The sequence below is a fragment of the Bos taurus genome, chromosome 18, assembly GCF_002263795.3.
Source record: "Bos taurus isolate L1 Dominette 01449 registration number 42190680 breed Hereford chromosome 18, ARS-UCD2.0, whole genome shotgun sequence".
NCBI classification, from domain to species: Eukaryota; Metazoa; Chordata; class Mammalia; order Artiodactyla; family Bovidae; genus Bos; species Bos taurus.
This window is the reverse complement of record NC_037345.1, coordinates 35510718-35530796: the sequence shown is the minus strand read 5'-3', so window position 1 is coordinate 35530796 and position 20079 is coordinate 35510718. Positions and strand designations below refer to the sequence as shown.

Here is a 20079-nt window from a genome sequence, read left to right as displayed (position 1 = left end):
TGGAATTCTTTGACAGCTCCCTGTCTTCAGTCTAAAATCCAGCTCCTTAATACAGCACAACAGGCTCTCCTTTTCCAGCCACATCTGGATACTACAGCCTCATCTTCCAACAAGAAAGGACCACACTAACTTGTGTTTTTGGAAGTGTACTTCCTGCCCTATCTAGGCAAATAAACCTATTGGATTCAGCTTAACTTTAACTTCTGTGACCTCTCCAAGTTAAACTGTCATTTATGTTCTCAGAGGGCCTTCTCTGTACCTGTATTACTGCTGTATTTAGTATACATCCACTCCAATAAACTGAATATTCATACGTAATAATATTGACACAGTAAGCTATATTAAAAGACTGAACATTTTAGTATATTCACTCAGCTAATGATCTAGAGGTCCCTTCCCACTCAGTTACTCTGAGATCTTATACAACATCCCTGTCTGGTTTCTACTTTCTCTTCCCCATGCATATCCTTTTGTTTTATCTTTTAACAAGTGTTAGTTATTTTTAGACTAGCTTTAAAGATAAAGGATGAAATAAAATACTTTTAAAAGCATTTATGAAGAATTCCCTTGGGATCCAGTGGTTAGGACTCTGCACTTTCACTGCCAAGGGCCAAGGTTCAATCCCTGGTCAGGGAACTAAGATCCTGCAAGTCACAAGGCAAGACCAAAAGACAGACAGACAGCTAGATAGATATCTACACAGACAGATCAGGTAAATACATAAAGCATGTAAAAAATACTTTACTATGTCTATTTTTAAAAATTGGGATTGGTTTAGAAAGATGGTTCTGATGAAGTTATTTGCAAGGCAACAATGGAGAAACAGACGTAGAGAACAGACTTATAGACATGAGAAGAGGAGAGGTATGGAGATGTATGGAGAGAATAACATGAAAATTTACACTTATCATATGTAAAATAGATAGCCAATGGGAATTTGCTGTATGTCTCAGGGAACTCAAACAGGGGCTCTGTATCAACCTAAAGAGGTGGGATGGGAAGGGAGGCTCAAGAGGGAAGGGACATACATCTATAGCTGATTCATGCTGATGTTTGACAGAAAACAACAAAATTTTGTGAAGCAATTATCCTTCAATTAAAAAATAAATAAAAATTTTTTAAAACTGGGATTGGTTCAACTAGAAGGTTCTTTCCTTATGTTTCTGTATGTCTGCAAGACCATTTGATTCCATTTGTACCATACAAGGAACATGATTTGGTGCCTCATATATGCCATCCACCAGATACCAAGCCCACTAGAAACTTACTAGCCATACTTCATCCTCTTTCCCTGCACTTATATAGGCTCCCCTGTCTACCAGAAGAACTTTGACAAAGCAAGAAACTCAAGTGCCAGTAAAAGTAATTGCAAAGGAAAAGTCACATCTACATTTTAAAGTTCCTCAACTGCTAGCATACTGTGGATAGAAAAAGCAGAGGATTATTTTGGAGGATCTCAAACCTTCTGCCCCCAGCATCCGTTTCCTCCTAACAGGTTTTCTGCCATGTATCCACTCTTCTCCTGTGCAGCCTTGTACTTCAGGGAAAGCCAATCACCTCCTCAGGCCAAGGGATGGGCCTGGTTGGCTAAGAATAATTCCATTTGTCTTTACTAGTTACTAATTTAGGAAAGGGAATGTAACCCAATTTTGGTCAATGAAATGAGAGGTTATATTTGCTTTAGACTTCTGGAAAAATCCGTCCTCATGCTTAAAAAGAAGCATGTGAGGTCAGTGTTTGTGTCTCTTCCCCTGCCCTCACCAAATGTCAACCCCAAACATACCTATTTTGCATATGTTTAAACTAGAAAATAAAAAGCACTACTATTTCCTCTAAACAGTGATCAGATGATAAAAAGTCAAACCAAGTTTCAAAACAATGATCAGTCAACATGTACCAGGTAACATAACAAAAGAACCTTCTTGCTTTTGCTCTGAAAGGAGAGTTCTGGTTAGAGTCATAAGAGTGTATGTAAAAAGAAATAGGTAGTAGACAAAGAGAAGCCCAAAGGCAGTACTGATCTTGGGAGATAAGATTAAGTGGCAGATGGCACACTGATCAAAACATCAAGGCAAAAATGTGTGTCAGCACTAGCGGCTATAGAAGGTAGAACAGTTTCACTTCAGTTCTAAATTCAACCAAAGAAATAAGTAGTACTTATGTATCTGCTGAAACATTTGAAAGCAAAATGTTTAAATTAAAAAAAAAAAAACTATCTTAACCAGTAATTTAGCATTTTTAAAATTTTGAACTTTTGTCTAATTTAGGTTTAGGGTAATTTTCATGACAAATCTAAAAGTGTTTTAAATTTTAAGAAGTGCATAATTGGCCTGCAAAGGCCACAAGCCAGACCCTAATTAGGACAACTTGGGAGAGAATTACCAAAGAGAAAGACGAAATCCTCACTACTTAAAACCTACAAAGTATGACTTCTCGACCTCCAGATCCATAAGGAAGGAAAGAAATCCAAGAGAGCCAAATTTTGGCTGAGCATGGTTAGCTGCGTGGTACCCTTTATTGGTCTGGCTGTACTACAGCTACCATTTAAAAATGTCTAGAGCAGGCATGAGCAAGAGGCATTCCTCAAGTGGCCACTCTGAGCCCAAAGCAGAAAGTCTAGTCACAGGCACATAGGTAACTCTGCCTCAGGTACGTTTGATTCCATGTGCTCATCATGAGTCCTGGTTTTACCAAAGGGAAAACTATTTCTGTACTTGAACTCTTTCTGGGGTAGAGAGGCAAGGGAAATACCAGAAAGAGCCCAAGTCAGAAAACCAGGGTTCAAATCCCAACCCTTCTACTTTCTAGATGGTCAAATCTACCTTCATTTATGCTTCCTCAGGTAAAATGGAAATAGTACCTACCTCTTCAGGTTATCATAAGACTTAGAAATAATATATATATAAATAATTTGCATATAATAGTACTCAATAAAGTTGGGTTAAGTATTTACTTAACACCACATACAAAAAAACAGAAGCTACAAAAATGATGAAAATTACAGGCTAGGCAAAAAAAGTTCAGGATTTTCAAGTAGAAATTAAGCAATTTACTAAAGAAAAACAAAAACTAGGAGCCAGAGATCCCAGGCCTCTGTTTTGTAACTAACTAGTTAAATGACCCTGGACAAGCCAACTTGAACCTACGTTTCCTCTCTTATAAAATGAAAGAATAAAATGAGCCTGAAATTATTCTGTCCTTTTTGGCAGTGTCACTCAACTAGCAATGGATATGAATTTAGAACCCAGACCTAGTTCAATACTACCTCAAAATAATGTTTCTAAACTGTATCACAAAAGAGACTATCAAACAATATGTGGCTGGCAGAGGCAGTTCGGACAAATAGGTAGAAAGAAAGATTTCATACTGGGCCTGAAACGAGATGATAATAATTTATAAAATTAACATTAATAAAGAGAATGTTATATTAATGTATAGAGTAAGGGATATAAAAAAGGTAAAGCACAGTAAGGAAAACCAGTTTAGAGGCAGGTTATAGACAGAAGGGAGCAGGAATCAAAGATAGTTTTAGCTGTGACTTTTAAAATTGAATTAGGGAATAAAATATGAAGAGAAAACTACATAAATCCAAATAGAAGCTGACAAGACTTGAGTTAGAACAAAGAGCGGAGAGAAAGGGGGAGATATAACTCATTTTCAGGAAGTGGCAAAATTCAGCAATAAAAATACAGCAATATGCTGTATATAAAATAAAAAGACAGCAATATGCTAATTAAACAAAAAAATAATGTAAATCAGTAGAGCTGATTTACAATGCTGTGCCAATCTTACACCAAAATGACTCAGTGTTACATACATATACATTCTTTTTTAAATATTCTTTTCCATTATGATTGTTCCCAGGAGACTGGATATAGTTATATAGTACGGCCTTGTAGTTTATCCATTCTAAATATAATAGTTTGCATCTACCAACCCCAAATCCCCAGTCCATCCTTCTCCCTCCTCTCCCCCTTGACGACCATGACAACCACAATAAAAAATATTTTTTTGTATTGTATTAAAGAACTACAGACATAGGAAATATGGCTTGAATAATAATAACTTGTCAATGACCTACCAGTTTTAATATAATCAGAAATATGAAACCATCTTTTAGAGCTCAGTTTTTCAAACTGAAGGTAGTTATCTACTAGTGAGACATGACCAACAATGTTTTAAAATTAACGAAAAAGAAAATATGAAAGTAATGCCAGAATAAAGGTAAATGCTACTTTATTGACACTTCCGTCTCAGTTTTCTTTGTTTAAACAAGTATCTGTTTGCTGGCTCAAAACAAAATTTATTACTCTGCATCATGGTCTAAAGGTTTTGAAACTCTCTATTATAGAAATTTTCAAACATAAAGTAGTGAATACAGTATAATTAGTCCCCATATATTTATCATGTAACTTCAACAATTTCTGAACGTCATTCTTCACTGAACCTTTACTGAAAGGAAGTGAAAACTATAAGGAAATGTTGCTGGCAGAGGAAATATCAAGTTTCCTTAAAATGCTTATACAACAATAAAAAATTAAAAAGTAACTTTTAAAAAATAATTTCATTTATTTATTTACGTTACACTGGGTCTTCACTATGGTGTGCAGAGCACGCGTGGGCTTCAGTAGTTGTGGTGCACAGGCTTAGTTGCCCAGTGGCATGTGGAATCTTCCTGGACCAGGGATCGAACCTGTGTCCCCTGCATTGGCAGGTGGATTCTTAACCACTGGATTACCAGGGAAGTCCCTAAAAAGTAACATTTAAATACAACTTTCTATATTTTCCCCAAAGACTTTCTTTATACAAAGGACAAGGTTAAAACTTATATTCCTTTAGAATTCAGTATGATTCATAAATGGCAAAACCTAAGATAAAAATTTCAAATCTTCTTTGCTCTGAAAGGTACACAATCAAAAGAATTTATATGTGCATTATTTTTGTGAATTAATCTCTACTAATTACATATAGGGCTTCCCTTGTGGCTCAGATGGTAAAGAATCCGCCTGCAATGCAGGAGACCTGGGTTCAATCCCTGGGTTGGGAAGATCCCCTGGAGAAGGGAAAGACTACCCACTAAGATTTAAAATCTAGTCTTAAAATTAAGATCAAGTTATCTAGTTTCATTTCATAATAAATTTAAAACTTTAAGAGATTAACAATACTTAATAAGTATTAGACTGATGGATATAAGCAACATGGTCAAATATTAAAACTTTTCAAACATTAAAAAACTTTTAAATTTCAAGCCATTAAATCATTAAACATTAAGTGAATTTTTCTGATCCCATGTAGTTACTTAGAAAATATTTTAGAAAAACTACTTAGAAAAACTAAAAAATACCTACTCAAAAGCACATCACAAGATCAGTTTCCTTCCTATTTATGTACACCACCAACATCCCACTGCTAATTCTACCCAAAGAGAGAAATGGGTTTTGGAAATCAGACATACCACAGCTAGCTTTTGTTAAGCCAGTTTTCAAAAAAAAGTACATGCCACAGCAAATTCTATCAACTTCACAATGCTACTTTTTAAGTGAATATTCTTATCCTAATAGAGAGCCTTGAAGAGTTTGTCATTTTAAAACTTTCTATTATAGAAATTTTAAAACATACATAAAAATACAGAATATTATAATGAATTCCCATATATCCATCATCTAGCTTCAACAATTTCTGAATTTCATATTTTTCCTGAATGCTATTTTTTTAATTTAAAAATACTTTTATTTTAAACTAATATTGAAAAATATTTACATTTAAGTATGACTCACAAACTGTCCAATAAAAGTGTTCTGGCCGATGATGTAAAAATGTTTTTAGAAATATTTTTACATGTGACATAAATCAACATTATTTAAAAAAAGTTATAATTTCAAAGCTCACATAATCCTATTTTCAAATTAAACAGCAAAGATGATAAAAATTTAATACAAAATTAAGAAATATAAAAATTTTAAGACACTGAAAATAGATTTTAAAACATTAAAAATCTCACCCACTTCTGAAACATAAGACAAATAGAAACTATACATTTTGTTAAGAAAATGAAACCGTCGAGTGACTTTTCCAGTGTACCTGAGATTTTCAGGTTTTCATAAAGACGCACTTTCCTTACACACAGGAATATCAATATGTTAATTAGAACTGTCCCAACAACTAAAGTTCAGCTATCAATTCATAGACAATTCATAGCATATTCTGCTTACATCTTACAGATCCAATTGTTCCTGTCTTCTCAAGTCCACTGAATTCATGCAAACAGGTGAGACTCATGCTATATAATTTATAAACATTACCAGAAATATTGAAATACATGCAGACTCATGCTATGTATGAGCTAAAATTATGGCTGTTAAAAAAGCTTGCTACTGCTTGTGACTCTCCTAAGCCTCCCTGAACAAATTTACTCCTCTTAAATTCCACTGTTACTTGAACCTCATATGGCATGCCTGGGCAAATTTGATGACTTGGATTTTGTTTTAGAAGCCAGGCTTACTGCCAAGTCTGCTGTGTCTACTCCCCTGACCCACTAGAACAGCTTTAGACAACACCTTCCTTATTTATGTTACTGCTGTGAGCAGTCAAACCACTGCTTTCTATCAAATGAGGCTCAACTAACTCAGGTTTCCTATCTCTTAGCAGTAATGCAATCGACTTCAATGTATTCTGGCTTCCTCAATCCCACCTCTTATTTAATATAAAACATCACCATACTGAATCACATAGTAAGAAGGTAAGTAAAAGATACATTAAACTTCACAATCAGTAACACAACTCATTATCTTCTCTTAAAATGTTTCCATTTTATATATTAGTATTTATCATTTTTTCTGAAGAACAATGAACTCCACATTTTCTTACCAAAAATGTCTTCATGATCACACTTCATTGAAAAAATAAACGCAGAGGGATGGTATGGGGAGGGAGGAGGGAGGAGGGTTCAGGATGGGGAACACATGTATACCTGTGGTGGATTCATTTTGATGTTTGGCAAAACTAATACAATTATGTAAAGTTTAAAAATAAAATAAAATTTAAAAAAAAAAAAAAAAAGAAAAAATAAACGCAGAGCAAGACTCAAAAGCAAAGTCTGGGATATAATTCAGTAAAAATACATACAATAATTTTAGGCAAAGTTCATTGGTTTCTACCAAAGGCAAGTCATAATAATAAGTTAATTCTACAACTTATCTTAATATTTCAAATGCCCTTAAATACTTAAGTGTCAGGCCTTACTAGACCCTCCCCGCAGTGTCTTGGCAATATACACAATACCCAAGTTTTAATTTTTATATCATCTAATAAAATTACTATAGTATTATCTCTGGTAATAGTTTAGAATATATGCCAAAATAACCTTTCCGTACTGGCAAATCCCACTGACAGAGGAACCTGACAGGTTACAGTCCATGAGGTAGTAAAAGAGTTGGACACAACTGAGCAACTAAAGACTTTTGAGAGTCCCTTGGACTGCAAGGTGATCTAACCAGTCCATCCTAAAGGAGATCAGTCCTGAGTGTTCATCGGAAGGACTGATTTGAAACTGAATCTCCAATACTTTGGCCACCTGATGTGAAGAGCTGACTCGTTGGAAAAGATCCTGATGCTGGGAAAGATTGAAGGCAGGAGGAGAAGCGGACAACAGAGGATGAGATGGTTGGATGGCATCACTGACTCAATGGACATAAGTTTGGGTAAACTCCAGGAGTTGGTGATGGACAGGGAAGCCTGGCGTGCTTTGGTCCATGGGGTCACAAAGAGTCGGACACAACTGAGCGACTGAACTGAACTGAGCAACTATAAACAACAACAAAAACAATCAGCAAATGGGAAAATCTAAGAAAGCACAGGTATAGCAATGCTCTTACAATGATAAAGTTTTAACAAAACAACTAAAATGTTTTCCTTAATTTTCCCCCATACTCACTAAAACACAGTTAATTCACTAATCTCCGTCACAAAATTCTGCTAATACCCTCAGGAGTATTGTCTATGTCTATCAGGAAAAATGTCAAGGAAACAGAATATTATTTTTCCAAGTGAAATGGTGAAGCGTTTATCATTGACTCAATCACCAAATACATATTCTCACTGCATTCAAGTCTAAGGGAAAAGCTGACCGATGGTATGAAAGTAACGTTCAGCAGTAATCAAATCTTCCTTTATAGTATCTAATGTGCTGTATAAACACACCATTAATTTCTACAGGAAACCATACACGCAACTTCCCTTTTTCATACTGATTTAAATATCCAATTATACTTAGTATGGTCAGTAAAGCAACCATCCTTCACACCATACTGAGTTAGTGACAATGTAATTCAAGTAAGCAGAAAAATGTAATTAAAACCAAGTGACCTTCAGTGCACATATTTAGTAAGATATGAGAAAGGAGGTAACATTGAAAACAGGAATAGAATTAAAAGGAAAAAATAAAAATATTTAAGACAAATATTCCAACTCATTTAGTAAGGTTTAAAAGACTGGATCTCTCATCTGCCCTTACTCTCTCTCAATATTTTAGTTTACTATAGAAAAAAGGTCTAGAAAATAGGAGGAAATAAAAAAATAATCAATCATCAATTTTCAGGTGTTTTTTAAAAAATCTTACCATTTTGAAAAAAAATTACCACCACTTACTGAGTATCACTGGGCCAAGGACTGTGCTAAGACCTTTAAATACATTATCTCATTTAAAACAAGAGAAACAAAAACAGAGTACAAATTTTAATAAAAACAAAAAAGTGAGAAAATGAAATTATCTAAAAGACAGTAAATTATAAAGAATACATGAATCAGATGTCCAAGCACTAAACAAAGTCAAACACTACAGATTAAAGATTAGGACAATGATCTAGAAAAAGTTTCTCAAATTCATTTTTTAATTTTTATTAAAAAAAATTTCCCCTCAACTTTATGTGTGAAAAAGCTGCATATTAAAGTGGTATCTGACAAAACTACACTTACCATAAAGTAAATTTCTAACAAAAATACATATTCCATCTATTTCTCTCCTTTTAAAAACGAACAACAGATAAAATACAACACACCTACAGCACACCCTCCTCCCAGTGACTCTCCTCTGGGACTAGAAAGTCCAAGTTTACTAGCGAACAAATCCTAAGAATGAAACTTTAAATCTGAAACATAAAGATTATTACAACATCTAACTAATATATATCAATACACTAAAATAGAGCACCAGAAGCTACCCTTCATGATGGGAAATAATATTAGCGAAATACATTAAACACCAATTTAAAATTTTCTATTTACTCATGAGGTATATCTTCATTTTCAAACTAGGTATTAAAGTAAAGGATATGTGAACATAGTATTTTGATTCACTTTTAACTGGAAAAATGTCAAAGTTAACCCTGTCCTCATATTTTAAAAAAAAAAAGCTAAAGACTCTAGAATCTTAAATTTTCTTTAATGGAAAAAAAATCTCAAAATACCTTGGTAAGTAATAAACTTAAGTCAGTCACAATGTATTGACTTTATCCAGTGTCAAATCATCTCATTTGTATTTTACCAGCTTGCTTAGGATATTCACTAAATTCAGCTTCTTGCCTTGTCCTCAGTCTCCATCCACTATCCTCTCCACCTCCAAATATTTTTTAAAATCTTCTGTATGGAAATTTAGATACGACACAAGTACTCTCAAGCCTTTAGAGAGAAGGAAAACCTGGAACCCAAAATGACCAAGATCTGCCATCTTATGGTATTGACCAATAAAAAGTCAAAGAACTAAGACAAGTCTCATAAACTTCCCTTACCACACACAAAAAAGAAAAAACAACTGACTCAAAACTTAAGTGGTACTTTTTCCTTAACTGAACAAATACTGGGTGCCTACTATGTTAAAGGCACTGTGCTAGGCATCTATAAACAAGATACCAATATTATCCCTGCCCTCGTGGAATGTTCCACTTCACTGAGGAAGAGAACTCAGACACAAGCAAACTCACTGACACGACCCAATACTGATCTGAATTCTAGTAAGCAATTTTACTCTCATGGCCCACCTTACTGCATATTATCATCTTAAAAGGATGTTAGTTAATCCACTTAGTCCTTCAAACTACACACTCTTAATTATGCTTAATAAAATGAAACTTTGAACTTCAAAATGAAATTTTGAACTTCCCTGGTGCTCCAGTGACTAAGACTGCACTTCCCATGCAGGTGCCTGAGTTCAATCCTGAGTTAGAGAGCTAGAATCCCATATGCCTCAACTAACACACAGCACAGCCTAATAAATAAATAAATATTTTTTAATGAAAATTAATATGACAAATAACTTTGAAACCTTAATTTTGAACATTTAACACATCATTTTCAAAAGAATTTAAAAATTAGCTAGTGGGTGTTCATAGCAGCACTATTTACAACTGCCAAAAAGTAGAAAAAAACTCATGTCCATCAATGGATGAATAGATAAAGAAATCGGAATAAATATACGATAGAATATAATTCAGTCATAAAAAGGAACAAAATACTGCTATGTTCTATAGCGCGGATGAACCACAAAAACACTGCACTAAGTGAAAGAAGACAGACACTAAAGGTCATATATGTATGATTCCATTTATATAAAATATCCAGAATAGGTAAACCCATAGAGACAGATCCCAGATTAAGAGACTGGGCTGCCAGGGACTGGGAGGGGGCAAGGGAGAAAGAAAAGCAACTGCTTAATGGGTTTGGGGTTTCCTTTTAGGGTGATGAAAATGTTTTGAAACTAGATAGATGTGGTTGCACAATGCTGTGACTGCACTAAATGCCACTGAATCATTCAATTAAAAATGGTTTGTGTCATGTGTATTTTACCTTAAGTTTTTAAGACTTAAAAAAAATAGCTACTAGACTACTTTAAAAGGGACGTTTTATCACAAATAAAACTGCTCAAGTTTAACTCTGGGAAAACCAGTTATTAATCAAGTTTCAAATCTTAACTTCTTCTAGACCCATTTTGATTTTGACCCATATCAAAATGTTTTTTAGAGGACTTATGGCAAAAATCATTCCTTAAAAAGCTGTTTTCATAGCTTGTAAATGTTAATGTTTGAGATGTACATACAATTCCAACTACATGATGATTCTCCTTTATTACATGTTTGATTAACATCCTTATGGATCATCTGTTTGGTATACCATGTTCTCAATCAAGTTTGTGTCCAATAAAAGTTTGCTGACATCATTAACTATATCATTTTCTATAATGAAAATACTCATTCAAACCATGTATTTTTTTGTTAAACCCCAATAATCTAAGTACAATTCAATGCAACCCTCTCCATAAAAGCCACTTTTCCCGTTTCTACCTCTATCATAAGCTGCACCATTCAGTCAGCCTAGTAGCACAGTTATTTGGGTTATGTGCCTCCATCCCATTTCCCAAGTTCCTTGAGGGGCCTCTCAGTTCTTTCTGCGCCCATCATAACACTACCAAACACCATCCTGAGCATAACAGGTGCTCAAACGATGTCAATGGAATTGAAAAAGACATCTAAAATAAAAAAAAACCTAAGAGAACTGATAATACAGTACAAATACTTCGCAGAGATTCTTTATATAATACGTTCTGATACGTTTTTCAATGCAAGCCTACAGAACAGTCTGTTGAACATCAGTATGAACATTAAGTAATTCACCTAACACCCGGAAAGAATAAAGGGGGATTAGTCTTATCCATTTCCCTTTTGAAGTTCGCTTGCATAAGTAATAGGGAAACTGAACTTAATGAACCACAGTATTCCAAACCAGGTCACAGGAGAGTTCCAAGTCCCCAGCCATCCTGTTTCTATTTCCTGATTGGTCTGACCTCCAAGCATTATGGTGCCCAGCCTTTCACGATCTCCTTTAAACTCAATACAGGATCTCCTTCAAAACATCTTCCGAGGTGAGCTTTTTCTGAAAATAAAAACTGACTTCCAGAACTTTCTAGGAGAATTACGGACAAGGCACCCCACTTTTAAAAATGTTCCAAACACTCTGCTGCAATAAAAAAAAGAAAAAAATAGAAACCTGTTTTTCAGAAAAGCCCCGTTATAGTTACACTTCTAATTAAATGTGAGCCATTAACTTGCACAAGTGGAAATTTAACACTACAGCATTACTCTCCTAGCGAAGTATATTTAAATAGACATGAGCACGAATTTTAGAGAGCTCCTGCACTTCCAGAATGCGCATCTTTCAAATGGAGATTGTTTTTAACACTTAGAATAGATGAAAAACCAAGCCTGCTTACACTTCACAGGGACATTTCCTTCACACCACGCTGGCAAAGCAGCGACAACCAGACGCCACCCGGGCAGCGGCCCCGAACCTCGGCCTCCAAACCCCCGGAGTCCAGGTCCCCACTAGTTCGCTTCCAGCCAAGCCCGCAGCCACTTCCAAGTCGCTGCGACTCACACGCCTCCTCAGCGGTTTAAATCCGCTCTTTACTCACCACACACACACACCCACACACACACACACACACGACGTTACCAGACTCGGGACGACCAAGGGACCAGGGAGGGGGCGAGCCCGTGCGAGCGAGAAGAGCTGACGCTCCCCATTCCCGCCCCGCCCGGCACCCACCTGCAGGCCGCGAGCCCGGGGGCGGCGGCGCCGGCGCCCCGTCCTCGCCAAAGACGAGTTTAAAGTCGAGCTCGTCGTGGGCGCCACAGTTTGCAGTAGTCATCGGCGTGGCCCGGGGTGCTGCGGCTCCTCCTCAGGCGGCTGCGGCGGCGGCGGCGGCTCCTCAGCGCCGCTTCATGCCGGGCCGCTCCGGCCAGGAGTTCGCGGCTCCGCAGCAAACTTTCCGGGCGGGGACCGCGACGCCGAGCTTTCCGTTCCGAACTCGAAAACTGGCCGCGCGCCGAGCCGCACCACGAGCCGCCGCCACTGGCAGTCGTCGGTGCCCAAGCTGCCACGGTCGCCTTAGACGATATTCCCCGCCCCCCCAAAAGCCGCCGCCACCCGCGCGCTCCCGCGCCGTAACGCGCGCCAGGCCCCGCCCCCTACCGCGCGCCCGTCTGACCCGGCAGCCCATAGGCCACTGGCGCCGCGGGCTAGCCCGACGGCCCCGCCCTCTCAACCGGCCTACCGCGTGACTCCCTCTCCCGGAGAAGGAAGCCATGTGATCATGGAGAGTCGGGTAGCCCTGCTACCTCTTGGGAATTGTAGTTTGGCCTCTACTCCATCACCTCCAGACCCGGTACCAGAGTGTGGGGTCCATAGCCCTCTAATTAGATTGAGGGGCCCACTACCGGCCAATCAGAGATCCCCTTCCTTCTTGGGTGGAGCCCTAGCTGGGGAAGGGGCGCTAAGAGCCTTGGGGTTAAAGGTGCGGTGACTGGCGGCTGCAGAGTTACTTCTGCTGGCTGAGTTTTGGGAAAGCAACAGCGCTGGGGAGGGTTATGTGGCCATCACTCACACCCTCATCTCTTCACCCCAACCTTAATGGCGGAGTCTCCAGAGGGCGGGGACTGGGTTGGCCTTCCAGCTAAGCAAGAGCGGAGCGGGAGAAGCCCTGGGTTGCGCGACGATCCTCAAGCCTGAGTTACCCGTCGCTGCAGACCCACCCCTGAGGGGCGGAGCCCGCGCTTCGCCGACTGAGTCTTTGTCTACCCCCGCCAGCCCGCCTAGCAGCTGCTCTCTCGAGGACAGTCGGCACATTCGAGACCTTGGCGAAGTTCTAGGAGCAGGGTCTGTCCCCTGCTGTGTCAGGCTAATGGAATGGGAAAGCCCATCGTGAACTCACGCCACTGTAAGGGCTCTTGTGACCTCTGCATCCCGATGCACATCCATTAAGCGGGAGTAACTGTACTACCCAAACTGAGTGGCTGTTGGTGGGAAGGAAGTGACAGTGTATCAACAGTTTTCAAACTCTCGGCCCCTCCCCAGCGGGCCAGTCTTCCCCCGAGACAACCTAACGCCTCCTCCTGGAGCCTGGGGTGGAGGCTGTGCCCAGGGACGCTGAGCCTGGCTTGTTTACTTAGGACTCCTCCAAGGCACAGGGTGAACCAAAATCTGGGAGAGGTGACAGCGACTACCTCTCCTAGTTCCAGGCCCTGAAGGGCATAGCATCCCTAGAAGTGTGTTGCCAGAAGAACCAGGGTCTCAGGCAGATGCAAGAGCCCAGGCATATTCTACACTGTCTACAAAAAAGCCCCTGGCTAGAGACTTGAGAATCCCTTGGACTGGAAGATCAAACCAGTCAATCCTAAAGGAAATCAGTTCTGAATATTCATTGGAAGGACTGATGCTGAAGCTGAAGCTCCAATACTTTGGCCACTTGATGTGAAGAACTGACTCATTGGAAAAGACTGAAGGCAGAAGGGGACGACAAGAGGATGAAATAGTTGGATGGCGTCACCGACTCGATGGACATGAGTTTGAGGACGCTCCGGGAGTTGGTGATGGACAGGGAACCCTGGGGTGTTGCAGTCCATTGGGTCACAAAGAGTCAGGCATGAACTGAACTGAACTGACTGAACTGAAGAGGGCAAGGTGGACCACCCTGAAGAAATGTCTCAATATGTGGACTGACAACATGAGCTACCAGGGAACCCTAGGGAGAGCCCAAATAAGCCTAGGGTCAGGAAGACAGGGCATGTCCAGACCAGTGAGACGTCTATCTTGGATTGGTTCATCCCTGAAGTCAGAAAACTTTCCCTGCCCTATGCTCTGTACCCGTACCTGTGCTGGACCTGGGGAGGCAGAGATAAATTAATCTCCCTTCAGGCATCAGGGAGAGGCCAGCAAATCTAATCACTGTGCAAAGAGATTATTATGGCTCTGCCAAGAACTCAGAGGAAACTCATAACCACCCTGGCTGCAGGGCTAAGTAGGAACTGGAGAGATGGGCATGATGGTTCCAGGCAGAAAACAGATTTCCAAAGACCAGAGAGTACATGCAGTGAATAAAAGCCAAAAATAAGGCCCGATGAATGGGGAGAGTGGTTTATGCCACTGTGAGCTCTCTGGACTTTATCCTGAGTGCAGGAGGGAGCCACAAAAGGGTTTAGAGCAGGAGATTTCCATTTCAGAATCCTGAATGAATCTCTGGCTTGGAGTGGGGGAAGGGAAGATTCGAGGCAGAAGACAACAGTAGTAAAGGAGAGGGAGCAAACAGCATTAAGTGGGTGAAAGACCCTTCCAATAAGCAGTCCTGCCTTCAGAGGATCTCCAACCTTGAGGGCCTAAGTATGGAATTTAGAGTCCAGACATCACACTACAGCCTTCTGCCTCCGGCAGATGTTTGGTCTGCCAATTAGTATTACATGTAACACGACCCTTAGTATACTAAAAGGCCCCAGAAGTTTAGCCACCTCACCTCTTTCTCATCATAAAATAATGCAGTCTCAGGATGTGTCATCCCTACTGCCCACACACACACACACATACACCAATACCTCCCAGGTTATCTGGATGGAGAAAATGAACCTTTATCTAACCCCTCTGCCCTCCACATATGACTTTATCTGAACCAGGGGCTCAGCCGGTCAGGCCAGGGAGAAGACAGGAGGGAGATCGTGGGCCCGCCAGCCCCACCACTGGGCAGGGACCACAGAAGCTATAGACGGTTGCAGAAATTCACCCATTCATCAAATGTTCAGCGATGCATCTGTGTTCCCAGCCACTGTGCACTTGGAGAACACTTAAAAGGGCTCATGTCTTGGGGAAGGTTTCTGCTATGGAGGAGACTGAGAACCCTAATCTGGAGTGTGATGAAGGCTGGGGCAGAAGTAAGCACCAGCTGCAGGAAGAGTGTTAGCACCTTTGGAAGAAAGGCGGCAATGGCTGGGAGCCCTGCAGGCGGTGAGGAATCAACACACATCTATACACAAATTCTCTCTACCCCTTTTCCTTACCCAGGGCCAGGATTCAGGTCCTCCCAAAGCTGTTTTAGATGGCAGGCAGCCATCTGACCCACCTCCAGCCTCCTGAGAGCCCTGTGCAAAACCAGGAGACCCAGGGACCCAGTGCAATGGACAGAACCCCAGACTGGGCCAGGCTCATGGACAGGGATGGTGTGGGTCCCTTCTCCCTCCTGTGTGTATGCCAGTCAGGGTCTGAGATGAGGGAAACCATCCCTTTTGTCAGCTGCCACATGCTTGGCCCTGAGCCCTCATCATTGAAGGCTCTCCTGTGGCCTCTGAGCAATGGTACAGCTTAGCTCAGTCCAGCCCACCTTATTCCACATTAGGGACAACAGGAGCCTTGGAGAAAAGTCAGGGTTTAGAAAAGTTCTTCCTCTCCATGGCACACATTCCCCATCTCCACCACAAGCTCTTGTTTGATTGTTCCTCTGTGCCTGCTCCCCACCCCCACGCCCAGGCTGGCCAGAGGGGCACAAGGACTGCCCTTGAGCAGCTCCCAATCTGGCGGAGGGGATATGACCAGAAAACTACAATCGAGAAAAGTTAGTTGCTGAAGTCAGCACAGGGTGCTAAGAAGACAGGGTCAGCACTTTGTCCTCAAGCGCTAGGCTGTGGAGTTTGGACTTAATCCAGAGGGCAGTGGAGAGCACTGGAGGAGTTTCTGAGCAGGAGTGACACCTGGAAGGACAGAGTGTGCAGAACAGCAGGAGCAAGAGATTCCCCACCCATCACTGCATCCAGTCCAGTCTGTTTGCTATAGCCTTCATAAGACCTGCCCCACTCTTCCTCCCATGCTCATATTAAAACCATGTGTGGGACTTCCCTGGTGGTCCAATGGTTAAGATTTCACCTTCCAGTGCCAGGGGTTCGAGTTAGATCCTTGATCAGGGAGCTAAGATCCCACATGCCTCACGCCAAAAAAACCCAGAATATATATATATATATATATATATATATATATATAAACAACAGAAACAATGCTGTAACAAATTCAATAAAGACTTTAAAAATGGTCCACATGGAAAAAAAAATCTTTAAAAAAAAAAAGTGTCCCCAAAATATGATGCATTAAGAGGATGTCCTCAATCAAGGTGGCTGGAATGGATAGATAAGTGTGGTGGCCACTAGATCAGAGAGCGGTTTGGGTATCTAAGTGGCCTGAGTTTAAGGTGAGCATGGTGAGCACAGTGGGTGCAGCTTTCAGATCTGATTGGGCCCTCCCAGTTGGTCCCAGGTCTTACATCTCTCTGAGACCAGGGCAGGCATCACTGAGGAGTACTAAAATGAGACTATTTGAGGGGCAACATATTCAAGCAGAATTCTGCTGGACATCCTCAGTCAACAAACACACACTAGCCCCCATACTTGCTCCCCTGTGACTCACCCTCTCCCCGATACTTTTCCTGGCCCCTGAAAGTCCCCACACTCTAACCTCTATCTCAGCAGCTGACCTCTACCCCTGCCTTTCCTTGCCCATAGCCCAGAAATAGACCTGACCACTCTAGAGCAGGGACCCTCCCCCCCAACCCCCGACCCCAGGAAAACCACACTGATGGAAGAAGAGGTCTGAGGACAGAGCCCCACCCGACCAGGGAAGTGGATCTCCGGACTTGGTACCTGGCCCACCAGCTCTGACAAGCTCAGGATGCCTGGAGGGTAGATCCCCTGGGACCTGTCTGTGCTGTTCCATTTGGGTATGAGGAAAAGCAAAGGGGGCATTTTGACTGAAAATAGTTTTTTGTAGGAAAAATCAGAAATAAATTATGCCTAAAGTTGGATGGCTGAGACTGAACCAAGCCTCAGTCTGTCTCCTGGGTGGGGCTCTTTCTCTGGAGGCTCTGGCCTGGGAAGTTAGGGCAGCCTCACCATAGAATGACCCCATTAGCTGCACAGTGCCAGGTGAGACTATTTATCCTCTGGCCTCAGGCAGTAGAACAGCTGATCCCACTCAGAGAAGGGCTCTTGGGCCCAGCAAGGACTAGAAGTGACTCGCCCAAGGTCAAAGAGTGATGGGCTCCTGGAGGCCCTGGTTTTGTGGTATCCTTATCTGCAAACAGAAGAGCAAGTGTGGGTGCAGGGAGGGACGGCTCCTGGATTGCGGCAGGGGCCTCACCCACCCAACCCTTGACTCAGGTCCTCAGGGCCAGGAGTACAGACTGGAGATGAGAGGAACAAGGCCTTGACCCAGAGGGGAATCCCCCCTCCACACAGAGCTCTAAAAGGAGGAGAAGCTGCATGTTTACAGTGGAGGAAGCGGGGGCGGTGCTGGGCAGAGACCTTTGGTCAGAAGGCCCGTCCCAGTTAAGTGGGGGAGGCCCCATAAATGTGGTAGCCCATTTGTTTGCTTCTCACTGCCAGGAGGAAATTAAAGAGAATCTGCCACTTCCTTCCGGCCCAATGGGATGGGATGGTGGGGGCGGAAGGCGGGGGGGCGGGGGGGCTGGTGGTGGTGGTGAGCAGTGGCGTGTGGGCGGGCAATCACAAGGGCCCCAAATTGCTGTCATCAGCAGTCTCCCGTGTCCTCTGCCCAGAGCGGGTGCCTCATAGGTCTGAACTCCAGCTAGGTGGGGTGGGTCACACTGAGCACCCCCTACCCAGCCACTCGCCTGACCTGGTCCCTTACTAAGGTACCAGATACCCTAACAGTTCCCCTAGATTCCATCTCATCTCTCATCAGGAAAGCCAATTGATGGCCAGTGCCTCAGGTTTAGCATCTGCAAAATGGGCCTCTTGGGCTTTCCTGGCTCAACTTGAGTCCAGGAGTCCAGTGAGCATTAAAGGTGATACCCCATCCCCCACCTCCATCTAGGATGGGTAGGAGAAATGCTTCAGGAAGCCCCAGCTCTGTCCAGAGGCTGGAAGCAGACTAATGCCAAGACATCCATCCATGGGTAAAGAGCCAGGCTGAAGCAGCCAGCCGAGGGTAAGGGTGGTGGGTGTCTTTATTGCACTGTACCAATGTCAGGTTGGGGAGGTGCCACCTGAGAGCTCCTGTTTTCAAAGAAAATACTGAGGTTGATCTGCTGCTCAGACCCACTGAGGGAGAGGGACACTCTGGGCACGCCTTAGCCTGTGCTCCAGGCTGCTGACCCAAGCCAGAACCTCTCAATTCCTGTCCAGCAGGGGCAGAAAATTGTCCAATGGCATCTGGCTGGTGCTCTGCACCCACAGCCATCCTAGGGCCAGGCCCAGGGAGGGGCTGACCAGGGAAGGACAGTGGTCACCAGCCTTCCAGGGGGCTCTCTTGACCACTTGCCAAGGCTACAAAAGGCTTCTTGCACAGCTCCCCAGGCATGGCTGGCTCCTGAGTTCTGGGGTCCCCAGGGTCTTGGTCAAGGGCCTCCCGCTTGCGCTTGTGCAAGGAGGGGCTCTCCTCACCCAGCCGACCCTCTGGGAGGCCCTGGCTCCGCAGACAAACGATGGCTGCAGCCTGCTCCGCCAGTTTCTTGGACTTGTCCCTGGGTAGACGAGGTAAGGGGCAATAAATCAGGGAGACAGGCAGACTGGTTACAGGCTGAGAGGCTTGACTCTATACACCCTTGGCAGAAATTCTGACAAAACTGGGGAAGGGGTCATCACCCAGGGATACCACTATCTAGGTACACGGGTCCCCCTAACCCTCCCAGGCCAATGCAACGATCAGGCCCTGCCACTAAGCCTCATGCCCACTGATGAGAAAACTCACCACAAGGTAGACTGGTACTTTTGTTCAGCAACAGTGACAACAGAACAGAAGAGGCGATCCAGGGGGCGCTGGACCTGGAACAGAGAGAGCAAAGGAAACAGGGACAGCTGCATGAGAGCCAGACAGCCAAGCCCTGGAGGCCCACCTGCCAGGGTCACAACTAAGGCAGAGAAAAGAAGTACCTTCACCTAAGTCACACGAAGGCTACCTCTATCACATGCTCCTCCCCTGAAGGGCCTGTATGCATCTTCCAGGGAAGAAAGGCAGATACACAGTCAACGACATCCCAGTGTGTCAGGGGTTCTGTCATGGACCTAAGCGAAAGGCCATCACAGCCCTCAGCTGCGCGTGACTGTGGAGCTTTCTCCCGCTGACATCTGGATGGGCCAGGTCCCCTCGGTGAGGAGGAGCTCACCAGATGGCAAAGGGGTGAGAGGGGACAAGGACAGGGGCACAGAAAGTACACCAGGCAGAGCGACCAGGTGGAGTGGTGGGTGGGGAGCTGAGTGGGCA

The 20079-nt window shown here is 42.7% G+C and overlaps 2 protein-coding genes across 8 annotated transcripts in view; both read right to left on the bottom strand.

Moving 5' to 3' along the window:
* Positions 1 to 12960, bottom strand: part of NFATC3 (nuclear factor of activated T cells 3) — a 91745-nt gene extending 78785 nt beyond the window's left edge. For 2 of the 3 annotated variants that reach the window (XM_005218707.5, XM_010814549.4), the window contains exon 1: positions 12595 to 12960. In XM_005218707.5, coding sequence (XP_005218764.1) covers positions 12595 to 12697 — 103 coding nt within the window. In that variant the 5' untranslated portion in view covers positions 12698 to 12960. The remainder of the gene's footprint in view (positions 1 to 12594) is intronic. The other variant, NM_001192831.1, reaches the window with a different exon arrangement.
* A 5845-nt stretch (positions 12961 to 18805) lies between these two features.
* DUS2 (dihydrouridine synthase 2) overlaps positions 18806 to 20079 on the bottom strand; it is a 32097-nt gene continuing 30823 nt past the window's right edge. For all 5 annotated transcript variants that reach the window (XM_059876605.1, XM_010814447.4, XM_024978091.2 and 2 more), the window contains 2 exons: positions 19567 to 19640; positions 18806 to 19339 (listed from right to left, as the gene is read on the bottom strand). In XM_059876605.1, coding sequence (XP_059732588.1) covers positions 19102 to 19339; positions 19567 to 19640 — 312 coding nt within the window. In that variant the 3' untranslated portion in view covers positions 18806 to 19101. The remainder of the gene's footprint in view (positions 19340 to 19566; positions 19641 to 20079) is intronic.